General features: G+C 35.2%; 1 protein-coding gene and 1 long non-coding RNA gene across 2 annotated transcripts in view; both read left to right on the top strand.

The window, feature by feature from the left end:
• Window positions 1-18,174, top strand: part of LOC105383491 (head-specific guanylate cyclase) — a 122,000-nt gene that overhangs the window by 82,596 nt on the left and 21,230 nt on the right. The window contains exons 9-10 of the mRNA XM_048625242.1: window positions 3,781-3,960; window positions 13,144-13,282. Of these exons, the coding sequence (XP_048481199.1) occupies window positions 3,781-3,960; window positions 13,144-13,282 (319 nt within the window). The remainder of the gene's footprint in view (window positions 1-3,780; window positions 3,961-13,143; window positions 13,283-18,174) is intronic.
• LOC125489413 lies at window positions 9,188-10,812 on the top strand. The gene is made up of 2 exons (XR_007266973.1): window positions 9,188-9,661; window positions 10,705-10,812. It is a non-coding gene; the product is annotated as an uncharacterized LOC125489413 (long non-coding RNA).

The raw sequence follows: 18,174 nt of genomic DNA, 5'->3' as shown, positions 1-18,174 counted from the left end.
AAGCAACTACGCAATGTGTTGTGTTTACCGTGTTTACGAATTACCTAAATACTAACATAAACAAAGCTTTGTAGTATTGTTACGTACTTTAAAGGTAAGCGTCAGAATATTATCAACTAAAAACGTAGGTAAATATTTTGATCAAGTTCTAAATTAAATGGTTTAAAAAAATAGGGTAATTTCGTGTTGATATTTTGTAAGTGCACTTGAATTGCTCGTGAGTGTGTTAGCAAACCGAAAAACGTAGGCAATGCTGATCTACTATCTACTAGCTTATAGCTGATATAATCATAAATATCCTCTATTCCTAACATTATTTCTTAATTGATTCCAAAGCCAATAGGTATAATACTTGACCTGGTTAATAAACACTATCCACCTCGTTACACTTGAGATGGTAAGGCTGTGAACACACCAGAGATCTAAGCACGTGATGGCATGACCTACGCTGTGGCACTCATGTGTGAACATGCCTTTATAAAACGCTACGCTGAAATAATTGTTGGTTCATAAGTTAAACTTACTTTAAAAACTAAAGACTCTGAATACATTTTTATCAAATAAATTTATAATTTTGTGTAAATTATACATGATATCACATAGCCCCTTAATGGTTTTTAACTGTCAACGATAAAAACGTGGGTGTTATAAGTTTAACGTGACTGTGTATCTGTGTGTGTATCTATAATTATATTGGTCTCTGGTAAACGCCTGAACCGTTTTTAGGCTCATAGTTATACAATCATAGGTAACTTCTTATAAAACGTTATCCGGAGTGTTTTTAGCTATATTTTATCAAAATCGACTTAGCCGTTCAAAAGTTATGCGACTTTAAGTAATGAATATCGGGGGTTTTAATGTTGGTTATTAGGCCAAATCTATCCTGTATACAGGGTGTTGGAAAATTGGTATACTAAGCCGAATCCTACATGTGCAGCATGTTATATCTAAGCCCGAAACTGAAATCAGAATTTGAAAATTCGCGAAAAATATATTCCAAATTCTGATTTCAGTTTCGGGCTTAGATATAACAACACCCTGTAGATTGCAAAAAGGGTGTGTGCTAATTTTCAAAACTCGTAGAACAAAAGTTGTTCAGGATGACCCCCTGAGTCACCCCCTTTCGGCTTAGCATACCCTTTTTGCAACACCATGTAGAATCTAAATCTTAAATAGACAATGATAAGATATTCAGAGTTTTTTATAACCTTTTTCGTCGATGCCGATGCGAGGAGGGTCGGTTTTGTTCTAGTCAATAATAAATAATACTAAATCATAAATGATTGATTGATTGAATTATTTATAAAAAAATACGACCGCCGAAGTGGGAGCCACTTAGTGATTGATCGCCACAAGTTATCGTGTTCGGTAAATAATATAAAAGTTAAGTTACGAATAGGTTTACATGAACAAATTTATGTAAAGATAATAATAATATTGAGACTGAGAGAGATGAAAAAATAAGACTTTCAATAAGCTTAATATAACTATTGAAAATAAGATACTCACCAATATAACTATTATACGCTGTCCACACCCCCTTTTAAGAATAAACATAATTATACATATTAAAAAATATTAAGAGTACAATAATTTAAATCTGAATCCTGTTCAGAATTAAGAAAATCTGAACGATGATAAATTAAAAACTGGTAACAAACAGTCCAGCTGCAGTCGCAATTTTGTGGATTCTCTAATTTAAAAAACTTATTTGTTTTTTTTATTCCTTGTTTACATAACCGCGATAACGCATTTAAAACGGGTTCCCCGATAACCCTCGACTATCTCGTTGAGCCAACTCGGGGACTGACGGTTTTAATAGCAGCGAACAGCTGTTATCTTTACTAATCTAAATTAGAAGTCTAGGGGGGCGTAAGATAAACAGCTTAGAAGGTAGGGACTGTTTTTTTTTTCATTTTACAGTATAAAATTAGGGTTTTTCTATAAGTTGTGTAGTTTTTGCGCGTGTGTCTTATTTTATAAATGTTTGTAGCTGCAAAACGGAGTGACTCTTTGCAATTCTAAAAGTAAATACTTAAGTGAGTGAGTGAGTGAAAAATACGAAGGTAGGTAACTTCGTATTTTTAGCATGTGTATGTTCCGAACATGATTCTTTATATACCAATTACTGAAAAGCTGTCTAGCCACTTCAAAGTTTTCTATTTAGGTTCGGCTCTTTCCAGCCCCAGATAGGGATCGAAAGAAACAAAACTTATTTATTTTTACCTCGGCTGTCTGGCCTGTCTGACCTATAATAGCCTAGCCTAGTCTCTCAAAACTATTGACATACCTAATCAGTATTTGCGGTTCGAAGTTCCATTTAGTTAATAAGCTATCCGACTACTTACCCTGCCCCTGTACTAACACTAAAAGTCGTAAGTATAACTATTGAATGTCTAAGCCGATTTTGAAGAAAATCGGGCTAAGAACACTCGTGGTAACATAACCAATCACCCTAAATAAACAACACTGAAATCGGTTCAGCCGTTTGGGAGCTATTCTACCATATACAGATACACATCACACAGACACGTTAAACTCATAACTCCCCTCTTTTTGGTCGTGGTTTAAAATAAATATATACCTAGTTGCTTTATGGATTTCCATGTTGATTATATTTGTTATAAATATCAGATATACCTTCAATACCTTTTGTTTTAGCACACACACAAATGACAGTATTATGTTAATGTGTACATTTTGCACTATGGTGCATGTCATGAAACACTTTCGCTCTCAAATCACAACGTACTAAAATAATATTCCACCACCACGTAATACACTTTATAATACAAACTAAATAGTATTCTTTTTTATTCTACAGTGTAAATAAATACTACAATTATGTTTAGACTAGCTGTTCCCGCGAAATTCGCGTCGCCTTAAAAAGTTTTCCCATGGGAATTCCGCGATAAAAAGTAGCCTATGTTTTTTCTCAGGGTTTAGACCATCTACATACCACATTCCATTCAAATCCGTTCAGTAGTTTTGGCGTGAAAGAGTAACAGACAGACAGACAGACACAGTTACTTTCGCATTTATGTATAATATTAGTTAGGATTTATATTTTGCGCATTTCTTGGAAACACTTCTTAGGTTGCGGATAATCTCTGAGTGTTTCAGGGGAAAGCTTCAGCTCGTACTATTTCAAATCCATTGTAAGTTTAAGTGCTCTCACATTTAACAACAGAACTTTTAAAACACCTGGCGGACTAGTTTACAGCTTGTTCGGAACTACGGGGATTTAATATTAACTACTGGACGGTAGTTATGGCGCATAGTTACGTTAAAATCATAACTTGTTTCAATTTTAAGTTTTATCATAACTCAATGGCCGAAAAGTTAACGGAAATTCATTTTGACGAAAAAGTTTATTACACTCACGGGCAATGAAAAAGTTCCACCTGCCATTGACGTCATATTATGTCACTGGAACTTTTTCATTGCTCGTGAGTGTATTTTAAAAAAAAGTTAAAAGTCTATAAATCCTTATTGCTCTAAATTCAACTGAGATCGGTAGACAATCCACCAAATCTCTATAATGTTCTCATCAGAATTCTTTATACACTTTAGGCTTTATGTTTCAATCGATTCTGACTTTAACGAGATGAGGAAGCGAAGCCTCCTAAACAAATTCACGGCAATCACACTGCAAACAAATAAACCAATAGATACAAATACAAACCCTCCAATTCCTTAAAAAAATACTCCTAATAACCCCCAAATTAAAAAAGACGTAACCACCAAAACCCACAATCTAATTTTGCCTTTATTTCTCAGGGCTTAGAGATCAAAGGGCAGATGGTGTTCTGCAAGGAGTCAGACTCGCTCCTGTTTGTTGGCTCGCCGTTCCTCCACGGACTCGAAGGGTTGACTGGAAGAGGTCTCTTCATATCAGACATCCCCCTGCATGACGCCACGAGGGATGTTATCCTAGTCGGCGAGCAGGCGAGGGCTCAAGTAAGTATACTTAATAAACAAATAAGTATATAGTAGTATACACTGGAGGGTTACTCTACAGGGTGTTGCAAAAAGGGTATACTAAGCCGAAACCTACATGTGCAGCATGGTACATCTAAGCCCGAAACTGAAATCAGAATTGCAAATAGTAAAAAGTCACGTGGCCTACATAGTTTCTATGGAAAATAATTAAAAAAACGCGAATTTTGAAATTCTGATTTTAGTTTCGGGCTTAGATATACCATGCTGCGCTGCACATGTAGGTTTCGGCTTAGCATACCCTTTTTGCAACAACGTACGAGAGCTGTCGTGCAATCGGCACGATAATGCAGCGATAGAGTTGTAGCTCGCGCAGCGCTACGAAACTTAGTTTTTCGTCATATAGAGTAACCCCCTGTATAGTAGTTTGTTACCGATCGAACGGTTCAATAGTCAGTACAACGGCAGCTCGCGAATTCCAGACCACACGCCTTTAAAACCGCCTGAGTGGTGCGTCTAATATAACTCATACATAACGCTACCATAAATTCTATCGCTATGACTCGAGGCGAAAGGCGATTGTTTCTTTCAGTTAAGATTTTTTGATTGCGCGATAATGTTATAATGGGCCACTTTTTTTAATAAGTTAAAGTAGTTCCTATAAAATTGTCTTGTTAATGAGATTCAAATTTTACATTGATTATTTACCAATTTCAACCACTGATTGTTATTAATCATACTGTTTGGTGAACTTATAGGAAGCGAGGTAGGTATATTAACTGAACTGAAACATAATTATTAGGTATTCTAGATTATAATTAGTGCCGTAATTATAGGAATAATCACATACAACATTGTTAGCAGAATAGATACGAAATCCTATTCTAGTAATTAATTCAAAGCTAAGCCAAATATTTACGATGGTTTTGAAATTATTAGCTTATGAATTAATTAGTTTAGAATACCATACCATGGCCATAGAAACTTTGTTGGTCATAGTTACTTACTATACTAGATATATTTTTTTTCGCGAATTTCGACATTCTGATTTCATTTTTGGCCTTAGATATAACATGCAGCACACGTAGGTTTCGGCCTAGTATACCCTTTTTGCAACATCCTGTAAAGATTGGATTTTTATCAGTGATGTGGTTGCCTGGTAATAAAACCTATTAAGTCATACTGTCTGTAGTCATTAGCACTATTACGTCTACTGTTCTAAAACTGTCTACTGTAATAAAAATGTACTACAAACTTAACATACATATTACATACATATGCACTCACGACTGTAATCACCGAAAGGGTAGCTAGAGGTGGTTCACAAGCGAGCCACCCACTTTTCGCAGCACATTTGTTCTCATGTGATAGGTTGCGAACCATATCGCCGTTTTGGAATAAGTACAATGCACTTAGGATACACATCTAGGATCTAGATGTGCAGGTTTCCTCACGATGTTTTCCATCACCGTAAGAGAAAGTGGTATTATTGTACGTAAACTCCTTAATTGAAAACACAATTGAAAGAATTCATTGGTACAGGCCAGGATTTGAACCCACGGCCTTTCGATTGAGAGGACGAGGCCTTATCCATTACGCCACCACCGCTTACTGTACGCTGTACTACTTAAGTCTAAACAAAAGCGGATATCCGATCAGTTCCGTCGGCTTGCTCTCAAGTGCTACTTCTGTCTTCTGTCTTATTTCCTAGATCAATTTCTTTTATTGTGCTAACATCGACAACTTGAGCGTATCGACTTCAGCTGAGATCGGATGATCAACAAGTGAACTACACACTTTAGTTAAGAATCTTAGATCAATCGATAGCGATTTGTTCAACTATTTTCCTTGAGAGAAATAGAAGAGTTTCTCTTTTATCTTATGTACTGAATAAGGCCAAATTTCACCACATAAGAATAAGGCATATTTTTATCAGAGAATAAGTTGTCTATATGTAGTCGGTTGGTGGGGTCTTTAGTAGGGCACTCTTCGACAGTGACAATCGGTTCTTATTCTTAGACAGATATAACACAGTAGTATGATAGCTCTTAAAATCAGTAAAGACTGTTAAAAATCTACCACATATAGGCATTTAAAGTAAAGGTTTACTAAGCTGAAAAGGAAAAAAACACCCTGTATTCTATTTCTCTCTATACATTCTAAACTGAAATTCCGTCCAAAATTCATTCTAGCAACGAAGAATATATTGGCGGTCCTCTATACGGGAAATAGAGTTGGAATCTTGAATTGATACAGCACAATTTCAATATAGTGTTGGATGCCCAAGTGCCAACGGGAGAAATTGAAATTGTGAACTGGACGGCTATTCTCGTGAACCATACGACATCTTTGTCATATGAAAAGGAACATATAAACAGTTACATAAAGTAGTAATGACTGTGAGGCGTTTCTAAAGACTTGAAATTTGTAATTGCAAATTGTAATTTTTAGCTCTGTTAAAACCAAAAAATATGAAAAAAGAGATTTACGCCAAATAATAAAAAAAATTAACAAATCCTTATATGTATAGGTTTTGATGATGCTAAATTTAAAACTAGTCCCTGTAGAATCGCCTATTTCTTTTAAAACATTAGGCAATTAATTATGTTACTAAGGTAGGTGTAGCAATTTTATTTTAGGTCCCTCTATAACTTTAGTTACAAAATAGTGAATAGAAATATAAGTTTTTTTATTCATTTTAGATGTCGATTGCTCCTCAATTCTTGCTCTGAAATGATGTTTGCTCACTCAACGACTTGGGACGACAACTATTTACTATTTTTATAGGTTTTTACAACGAAAGACTGACAATATATGTCAGAGAAGAGAATATTTTACGGACAGAGAGACTAATGACAAAAATTAAAGGCGAAACGCGATATAGTGACGATTATCTACGTCGATAACGAACCAGTGTGGCGGCAGCAGAACTTCGTCAATGTCCAAAAAACCTTATATAGTTAACTGCCGCATTTAGAGGTTTGGTTTCCAAGCCAAATCTTATAGTTTTTTTTTGTTTTATTTCGTTTTTGAGCTCGACCGAGCCTCTGCCAGAGTTTAAATGGAGTAGGTATTTACAGTAAAAACTTTACGATCTTAAAGAAATACTTACAGAAAGGACATTCATTTTTGAGAATATGTGCTGTGATGTTATTATCTAATGTAACTTTATGATACTATGATATTGCATATACCTAAATACTATAACTAAAGTGGATAGTCTGTAAAAAAAAAAGTTTGTTACTAACTCTTTAATATAGAAACTGGACGGATTTTCATGAAATTTGGGATGTAGAAAGCTTTTTATCCAGGAATTCCAAGGGGATTTTTTAAAGGTGAAGCGGAGCTCATGGGCAACATGCAACATTTATACATAAGGGGATTACGAAACCTAAAATGCTAAAGTCGGTTTGATATACTTGATTGGATTGGAAAAACGGTAGCTTCTATTACTTTGAGAAAAATATATATTGTAGCAGAGGGTATACTCAACATGATATTTGCTTAGAAATTGGTGCAGGATTATAATAAGTATGTTAAAAAAAATTGCAAACAGACAATGTCTTTTGCCATTTTTCGACTTATTATGAAAAAACCCTCGAAATCAGAGGGCCCATTTTCATGGAATCTTATATGTATGTGTAGGTAATTAAATTCTTAACAAAGTTACCTTAAAGAGTTGGATTTAATGGACCAGAAGTCAACTTTTTTTGCAAAAAACTAATAAATTCCGGTTTAAAAATGATGACGCCGTGACAGATTTCAGATTTCTTCAGTCGTCGCCCTGGTGGCGGCCTGTTAGGAGCGATACCCACGCCATTTTATTTTTAATCAAATATTTCACAAAAACTGATTAAATCAACAAATGATGACTGCAAATATTATAATACATATGCATTTGCTATGAAAAGTTAATTTTCTAAACATTTTAGATGGAGAAAAGCCGAAAATTCTTAGAAAACATTTCGCCTTTTCGATTTGTTTACATTTTTTACTATAGAGTTACAGATGCATAGATAAAGGTAAACATTACACATAATGACACTTATTAGATTCTCCGAATAATAACTATACGGTCAATACAGTATGCCAAAGCGCGAGCCTGTTTATATTCTGAGGGGTAATAATTTAACTTTATTTTATTTTAACGGTTGTGTATGCTAGGTAAGCTACACAATATACAGGGTGTTGAAAATTAAGTTCTCAATTTGTATTATTTGAAACCAAAAACCGTAATTTTTTATAATATATATTTTAAGATGTGGTAGTCTGTACACTAAAGGGTGTTCAAAAGTATAAGTACTTTTAAAAATTGAAGAACTAAAATGTACATATTTTTTTAAATCTATGAAGGTATTTAACAAGCTTTGCAAAAAAAGCGGTTAAGTGCGACTTTATCTACATATATACACACATACATACACTCTCACGCCTTGTACTAATGTACTCCCTTGCGGGGTAGGCAGAGGTGCATTGCTGCACCCACTACCTCTGTAGTACGTGGTGGTACGGTCTCGACCTTTCGGACAGTCAGTTTGGCATCCGAAATGCGTGATCGATAGTGGGTACAATACTTTGCGTTCGTTCACTGTCGGAGCAGGATGAGAACTAGCTCTTAGCTTAAAAATAGTAACCGCGTTCCTAGAGGGCTGACATCCCAAGGATTCATTACGAAAAAATGGACAACATTTCATTTTTTTTACCCTACATTTTTATTAGCTATTCGGAAAGTTTATTAAAAATTAGAGGACCCGTATTTTTTTATTTTTCATGTACATTTCTTTTTCCATGTTATTTTTAACTTTAAAGTTTATTATTTTAAAACCGGAAGTGACGTCACATATTAGGCTCAATTTTGATTTAAGTCCTTTGCCTTAGTCTCGAAAAAAAAAACATAAATGACACTGACAACTGACAGGTGACATAAACTTTGTTTACGTGCCAACCAGCAAATGGGTCATTTTCAAATGACAAAAAAAGTGTGACATTGATAATTCTGATGATACAAAATACTTATCATGAAAAAATAATTTTACTAAGCATTCCAGTCAAGCATAATTGAAACACATGAATGCATAATATATTACTATTTTAAAATAAATATAATGTACTTACCCCAATTTTTTTAGCTATGTAGGCGGTGGCATGCTCTGGGACATATTATATAGCGGGTCATCTCTTAATGCGTACTAACCATTTTATATACGATCAATAAAAAAAAAAGTCAAAAAGTGTCGGAACCGAATTTATGAAAATGACCCAAATAAACAACAAAACGTCACGATAAAACGTCAACGTCAATCAAAAATGACAGTGACAGTTACTTTTTTTTTTTCATCGATAGGCTTTGAGCAACAAAATTCATCGCACCTAATGCATGACGTCATCAGCACTTTTTGACTATTTTATGAATTTCTCCAAAATGATACATCCAAAAAATTCAAAAATATTTTTTTCGTGGCCTTTATAGCTAAATCTCGAAATGGTTTCCGATTTATAGCAGCTTTAGTTTTTTGAAATGTTGTCCATTGCTGGAGCTGTGCTCGCCATGCAGTGCATGGGCTACTTAGGAATCTGGGAGGCTGTTGCAAAGGAGTCCGTTGCCTCTATACGGTACGGGTGCCGTGCGATTTATGGCCCTTCCAGGAGCACCTGTTTTGTCAAGTCGAAGAGAATGGCTCGTATTCGACGCAACCTGCAGTACTGGTGGGATTGGTTGGAGGTAGGGTTTCGTTTTTCCCGACCTTTTTCTGTTCCCGGGAAACGGGATTTTTTTTCAAGATTTCCCGGGAATTCCCGGGAAACGGGAATTTATTTTAAATCCTTGGTTTTGCTTTTTTCGGATATAAAAAGTCTATTAAAACACTTACAATTAAATCAAATATACTTTTATCACTCGTATAGGTAGAAAAAAGCAACAGTCAGATAAATTTGCAACCAAAATTATAATGATTTCTTAAGTGCCAATTTCACCATTCTCGGTTATCTAACCGACAGGGCCTGATTTATAAATTAAACGTCATCTCCATATAAAATTCATGACAGATGTGTCAAAAGTTAACCACTACTCCCTGGTTATGCTCTAACCGAGAATGGTGAAATTAGCACTTAACATGCCAAATCATTTGTTTTTCTTAATTGTAAGTTAAACAATAACAAAGGTATTATAATTAACGGTTTGAAAATAATATTATTATGACATATATTATAAGTAATTAAAATATAAAAATAATTACACATGTTTTAGAAAAATGAATTCATTCAACGATTTATCGCTCAACCTACTTCTTATTTTGGTTTTTTCTATGCGTTAGTAATTTTATAAAAAATAAACGACGACATAAAAAAATGACAGGTCACATATGTAAAAGCCGAGCAATTGTTTGGTTTTAGGCAGGCGGTAGGACCAACAGATAAATAAAGATGAAAATATTGAATCAGGAAGAGGTGAAACAAGGTGATGTAGATGAGTCATTTATCTTTGCAATGCAGCTGCGCTAAATCAATAACACGTATGATTTTCCAATAATTTACAACAAAACCGAGTTTCTGATCGTAGACGACAAGCCTGCCGATCATTTTTTTAGTTTAAGGTAGGAGAAACAGATGAATAAAGATGAAAATATAGCATAGAATCGATTAAAAATCAAACCCGGGGATTCCCGGGAATGCTATTTTTTTTCCCGGTTTCGGGAAGGACAAATTTCCCGGGAATTCCCGGGAACGGGAATTCCCGGGAAGACGGGAACGAAACCCTAGTTGGAGGTCTGGACAGCACGTAGCTGCAGCAACCGTCATGCCGTCATTCGACGCATAGATGCAAAAAAAAGTTGAAATTCATGTTAATAATTAGATTTTAATTTTACAATATTGCAAAAAAAAATATTAACATTGTTGAGTATGTTATTTTATTTTAGTAAAGTAGTAATAAAAACAAAGGCTTATTGCATAGTTTTCGTTCACGCTCGCCTACATCGCACGTTGTATATGAGAATAAAGGGAATTACTAAATTTTCTTGTTTAAAAATCACGGTTTCTGGTTTAGAGGAAAACAAATTGTAAAATGCGGAATACAGTTTTTTTTTCGAATAAAGAGTAAAACAAAACATGTTATTTCAAAAAACGTTTCTATTGACACTAGGGCATACAATACCGCAATACCGGGAACCCGGAAAAAAAAATAAGTATTTTTCAATACCAGTATTGAAAGTTAATACCGGTATTGAAGTAATACCGGAATCGGACTTTTTAGGCTATAAATAAAGCGATTAAGGTATAGTTAGCCTTGTGTTCTTATATACTATGAAAGCGCACTTGTTTCCAATAGTTTAATGTAGTTTTTGGCCGTTGGAAATCTACTGTTGCCCATGCGTAAACCGACACCAAATTTTTTTTTTCAAATCTATCATTTTAACTTTTTGATGATTGACGACCGAATGGCGTAGTGGTTAGTGACCCTGACTACTGAGCCGATGGTCCCGGGTTCGATTCCCGGCTGGGGCAGATATTTGTTTAAACACAGATATTTGTTCTCGGGTCTTGGATGTGCCCGTAAAATGGCAATAGGCCCGCCCCCTATTACATTGGGACTAACATAACACTCTGGCGAAAAGTGGGTGCAGCAATGCACCTCTGCCTACCCCGCAAGGGTGTACATTAGTACAAGGCGTGAGTGCGTGTTTTTTTTTTTTTTTTTTTCATTTTAACTCTAATACTCAATTGTCGTAGAAATCTATATCTATAATTACAGAATTTGATTGCCTTTTCTTGTTTAATTTTGGCCTATAGTCCTTTAAGCACAATATTTGCCATTTATAACAACAAGAAAGTCTAATACTGGTATTAGTACCGGAATCCCGAAGTAGTAATACCGAAACTCAATACCGGTATTGAAAATTATTCCGGTATTGTATGCCCTAATTGACACCAACTGACACTAATTGACTTTTCGCCGAGAAAAGTGGAGTTACAATGTTTGCGATCTAAAGTGATTATAGAATAATTAGAACTATCTATTTTTTTTCAGTTCACCTGGTGTTGACTGAAATTGTAATTAGGTACTGACTCCTTGACTTGAAAATAACTTTTTTTATAATCGTTATTACAAAACCGCAATTTTTTTAATACAGCAATATTTGTAGGTACTTACAGTGAGCAAAAGAGCGCAACAAGGTTTTATTTTTTTTTGGTTTTAAGAAACAAAAATATTATTTCTATCATATCCAAAATACACATACTTAAGTACATATTATACCTCACCCAGACCACCCCATATCACCACCTTTGCCAGCTACGTAACCTTTTGGGACACCCTGTATATGCAGAGTTCTGCAAACTACTGTTCTGCTTTTAAAACACCAAAATAAAACAGGTCGTCTAACTAAAAGGTCACGTGACCAAAAAAAAATATATGGAGAAGCGTTTTTTTTTCACGAATATAAAAAAATACGTAGGATAAAAGTTATTCAGAGTAACGCCCTTTCGGCTAACTATACTTTTTTTAATACAACACCCTGTAGTCCCTCTTATATTCAAATCTGCCCCCAAGTGAGGCTATACTTAATTCGCGAAAAAAAAAACGCGAATTTTTACATTCTGATTTCATTTCCAGGGTTTTTGACATAACATCAATAACATGCTGCACACGTAGGTTTCGGCTTAGTTTAGTATACCCTTTTTGCAACAACCTGTATAAATATCGGCACGGGCACGACTTTTTATAATTAATGATTAAATATTAAAAATACTTTCAAATAAAAATAAATATTTTCGTATCACTTACAAAACAATATTACTTACTTAGTATATGTTTAACAAAGTGGCATGTCTTCACTTTAATGTTTTCGAGTACTATGTTAAAATTTCATGTCATTGTCCGGAGAACTCCCCGCATACCTCAACCCCCCTCACTAGATTTGACAGATTCTGATTTTCTTCTAGCTTTAGTGACAGCCATAACTAGCTTCTCCCGCGAGCTTCGTTTCACCTAAAAAAAAGTTCCCGTTGGAATTCCGGGATAAAAAGAAGCATATGTTCTTTCTCAGGGTCTAGACCATATGTGTACCAAATTTCATTCAAATCCGTTCAGTACTTTTGGCGTGAAAGAGTAACAGACAAACAGACACAGTTACTTTCGCATTTATAATATTAGTTAGGATAGGTATCTAAATTATTAGCTATAAATAATGATTTTTTGTATCGCAGGACGGCCTGAGAAGAAGAATGGACAAGCTGAAGAACTCGATAGAGGAAGCGAGCAAGGCTGTGGACAAAGAGAGAGAGAAGAACGTCAGTCTGCTCCACCTCATATTCCCGCCGCACATCGCGAAGAGACTGTGGCTAGGTAAGTGTTTCCAAAACTGAATATGTACAGTCAGCAAAAGAGATCTGCAACCAGTTACCATATCCAGTGATAACAATTAGGCCCATACCACAAAAACTTAGACAGTATTTAAGAAATGTTTAGCCCTGTCAAACGCTAATAAATCTGTAAAATTTCGTTTCAAACACTTGATAAACAATGTTAAAGTTTTATGTTGTAGTAAGTGTTTTGACACAGTCAGCAAAAGAGATATACGGATTGATATCCGAAGGTCATTATAACAAAAGTGGTTGAGAATTAAAGAGCTCTGTGACCTACTTTCGGATGTGCATCTACGAAAGACTCACCTATATAACCACCCTCAGTGGAAACACTTAAATTTTAAGATATACCTACTTATGAGTGATAGCCTAAGATATGAAATATATAGGGTAGCCCACCATATTCACTCCACTCTCTAACATTATTATCTTTTACGCAATCCAGCCACGTCTTTCTGAGGCTGTTTTTAACAGCATGCGGATTTAATCACGCACGCGGGATTGCACGCAATTTTCCCGCGTCCCGCGTGCATATTCCACGCGTTACAATGAATACTTCTATGAAAATAACACTACGCGTGTTGGGAAATCCAGCGTGAATGTTCAAATGCGCATGCTGTTGAAAACAGCCTTAGCCATTCTCACACCTTCATTCAGGTCTCATTTTTTTTCTAATATCTTTCCTTCTCATGTCATAATGTCCAAAGCAAATCACCATAGCTTAGAGTAATTAATGCACTCGGAAAAACATTCATTTCCCATGACAACTAAACGTATTTCTTTTCATTTATTATTTATTCATCGAAATAAACCAACACCGACTTACTTCAGCGAAGCGAAACTTTGCAATCAATTCAATTGTTAAATCTGTAGGACGGTAAAATTTATTGGAGTTCAGAAACAGCGGCGCTTAGAAAAGAGCAATGAAAGTTTTGATATCGCTATTAATTGTGACGATCCATTGGTTTCTGTCGGCTCTTTGTATTTTTTATTATTTATTTTTGAACCATAAAATATTATGAGTTTTATCATGCTCTGTTAAATCATAACCAGGGATTAGTGGTTGACTTTTGACACATCTGTCAAGAATTTAATATGAAGATGACATATACATATAATTGAAAAAATAATCCTTTGTGATACTTGATCTAACCGAGTATGATGAAACTGGGGCTTTAGGCACAGAGTAATAACTAGTGTTTTAGGTTATAATTGGCTGGTGATGACATGAGGCATTTTTAATGCCAATTTCTCCATAGTGGGTTAGAGCATAACCAGGGATTATTGCTCAACTTTTGACACATTTGTCAAGAATTTAATATGGAGATGACATAATTGATCCACCTTTCCCCGGTTACGATCTAACCGACTATGGAGAAATTGGAGCTTAGTTTACAAGGCCGTTGCAGAAACATATTCCATTTCGTTTCTTTCTTATAATTAGTCTCGCAAACATATTACATGCATGGCATGGTATGTGCCGATTTGCATGGGAAGTACGATTATAAATGGATTGTACCTTGTTACTACCTACTCGAACAAAAACAACCATGGAACATTTTTTAACAAGGTTGAACTATTTTATTTTATACCTATGGCCAACTCCGAGTGGTCAAATACAACAAGCCTAAAAATACAAATTGCCAAATGCTAGGTACATAGGTATGTAGAGGATTCTTTAAAAATATCATGTGGTAGGTTTTCAATAGTATGAAGGGTAAGATAAGATAAGATAAAATACTCTTTATTGCACACAAACATAAACAGTTTCACAAACATAGAAAAGAGAATAGCAAAATCGGCAACCTTACTACTAAAAAAAATCTCTTCCAGAAAACCACATAGAACGGAGTATAACTTAAAGAGGTCATATTTTAGTATATATAGCGGTCCCGGCGAGCTTCGCATCGCCTTAAAAAGTTTTCCCGTGGGAATTCCGGGATAAAAAGTAGCCTATGTTCTTTCCCAGGGTCTATACCGTATGTATACCAAATTTCAATCAAATCCGTTCTGTAGTTTTGGCGTGAAAGAGTAACAGACAGACAGACACAGTTACTTTCGCATTTATAATATTAGTTAGGATTAGGATTTAAATAAAATGTTACTGAAACTGTCGGATGCAACCGGAGAGCAAAATTGTATACCTTAAATTTATTTATTTAAATTTTAGTCTAATTTAGTAACAAGCATTGTTATGGCTGTATGCCTGTATGTTTACTTTTATTAACATTTTTTTTAAACACTAAATGTGACCTCTCGAATTTCTTTCGAAGCTACGCAGGTTCAGTGACCAGTATATTTCCTTTGTTTAAATTCATTACACAAAGTACCTCCTTCATTTTGAAAGTTCGTTTTCCAGGGCACCAATTGCCACTATCTAGCGGCTTTAATCACAATAATACATTGTGATTAATGATTTTAAATGTTCGCCGTGTGGCAAGGCGGCGTTGATGGATCGATCGTCGGTTCAGCGGAAATCGTTAAGTCCCCGACTTGGATGGGATTTAATCTCGTAATCTAAGTCAGCCCATCTGCAATATTATGGGTGATAAAGGAAGTTTCGAAGTTAGGAGGCCATTTGATGGGGCACTAATATTTAAGCGCATCTCGTATCTTGGTAATTTCTATAATATTTGGCAACCGTATAAAGTATAGGGATGCGAAATCTCTGGAAAATTTGTCGGCAAAGCAAGTTTCTATGCCAATTTGAATTTGTACTGGAGGTCTACTTTGGATCAATAAAGTATTTATTTTAGTCTTGATAGATTTTTTAACTACGAACATTTTGAGTCGGTCAGAGTTCATTTCGGATAATTAACCAAACCTATTAGTTCTTGTTTTTGCGGCCATCTTGTAAGTAGAATAGGGCCCCTTCTGAATATCAAAAATGCCCCCAGTACGAAAAAAATAATCATTTTCATTAATAAATATTATTCTTCCTGCCTTTTATCGCTCGTCTCTAACCCAAATTATAAAGCTAGCTTGGGTTAGGTCTGTCTTTTGTTGACTGTACGTGTTGGTTAAATTGCAGTAGCCCTGCCTCTAGGCTGACCTTATTCTGCTCGTGGCGTTTAGTGGGCGATTAGCCAGCAGCCATTTTGTGTAAACCCGGGGCTTACCGCATCAGAAAATTCACAGATAAGACCCCAAATTCACCCCGGCTTATGTCGAAGAATTGTAATGAGTTTGAACATCAAAGCGCAGCGAGTTTGTGAAATAAAATTCCCCGTGATAACGAAGGGAAAAATTATTTAAAGGTAGTTTAAAAATACGTGTATTTATTTTTGGTTTCATTCATAGCACTTGTTATTAACAGTTCTGTGCTCAAAGCCACGCCATTTGTAAACATTTTCCGCGCAACATGCGTTCTTTTTATAATTATACAAGTGGAATTTTATCAGACGAACTAAGTAACTTTTACTCTCTAAAATATATAAAGCTAAGCTATTAAATTTCCATACTTAAGATATTTCTTGACCCTTTCAGTATGCCTCAGCATAAAAACAGCAAGTACAGACAATATTTCAGGATGTGCGGTCGATTTACTGCGGATAAGGCTAATAGCACACTGATTTATAGAACCCGACACTGGGTCTTAAGGGCTCGAGAAATAAAGGCGGGTTTTTCAAAGGTTTTGAAAACATTGACGAATAATAGAATCGACTTCTCTGTGCGGGGTGTGATAAGAGAATAATACGATTTCAGAATTTGATTCGGATTTGTGAACAAATTGGTATACCTACTCGTATTTTCGGTCGTTTTACCAGAGGAGTATAAAATAATATATTTTGACCCTTTAATGGTTAATTCATAAAGCCCACATGACCCAAAATAAAAATCACTCCTCTTCTGGTTATTCATTAATTGCGAAGAAGCACCAGTTATAAAGCCGTAGTCAGTTTTGGAGCCGCTTACCTCGGCAGTTCGCTATTCCCACTCGCAATGGATGTCAGACTAAATGGATTTCAGTTTTGCGTTGCCGGAAAACTTTTTTAATTCGTCGGCGGTGTACCATAATCGATGCAAATTGCTTTCAGCCAGTCAAAAAGCATCGGACAACCGACCGCAGAACGATCCTTCAACGTTTAAATTTTAAATGGTAAAATGTTAAATTGTTGTGCATTTAAATAAGTGAATCGTTCGAATTACAAATTATTAATTAATTAATTGCTGGGTTTTATGTTTCTGTAATCACCGGTGTATTATTAATGGATTACCGCGAGAGGGAATTAGTCGCAATTGTCATTAATTTGTTATTTTATCAATTAAAATAATTAAGTTATTGAAACGTAAAAATTTAAGGATTATTTCAACACCGTGAGAGAGAGAGGGTCAACGTGGGCGTTTGTGACCTAAAGTATTAAACTTCAGATAAGTTATTACCATTTTTGAATTTCCCTACGGCTTTCCCTTAACTCCCGGTGATACCATGGGTATTCCGGATATTATCTTCACTCTAATTCGACCTAAACATACGTAACTTCGAATTGATAGTATATTAGAACAGTATTTCCGTCTTTCAGTATTAGTCTTTCACATTATTTCAGTATTCGTCTATGCGTTATCAGTGACGCAATGGATAGACGTAGGTAATTTTCTACTTAAAATATTTCTTCTATATATATTTGCTCTATCCGTAGTATATACAAAATTATACACGATTAACGATTATTATTTTAGGGTACCAAACATTTTAGGCCGACTAACTACTATATGTGATACAACTTACTAGGCTTTCCTCTATCCGCATTATGACCTGGCATGATTTGTAACATTTCCCCTTCATAATAAACGACAATACTGGCTTGACTGATGTGGTACACTGATTTTCCTTTCGCTTTTCCCCGTGTAACACTGATATATGCTTTCATA

This window comes from Plutella xylostella, chromosome 14 (assembly GCF_932276165.1).
Source record: "Plutella xylostella chromosome 14, ilPluXylo3.1, whole genome shotgun sequence".
NCBI lineage: Eukaryota > Metazoa > Arthropoda > Insecta > Lepidoptera > Plutellidae > Plutella > Plutella xylostella.
This window is presented reverse-complemented; position numbering and strand designations above follow the sequence as displayed.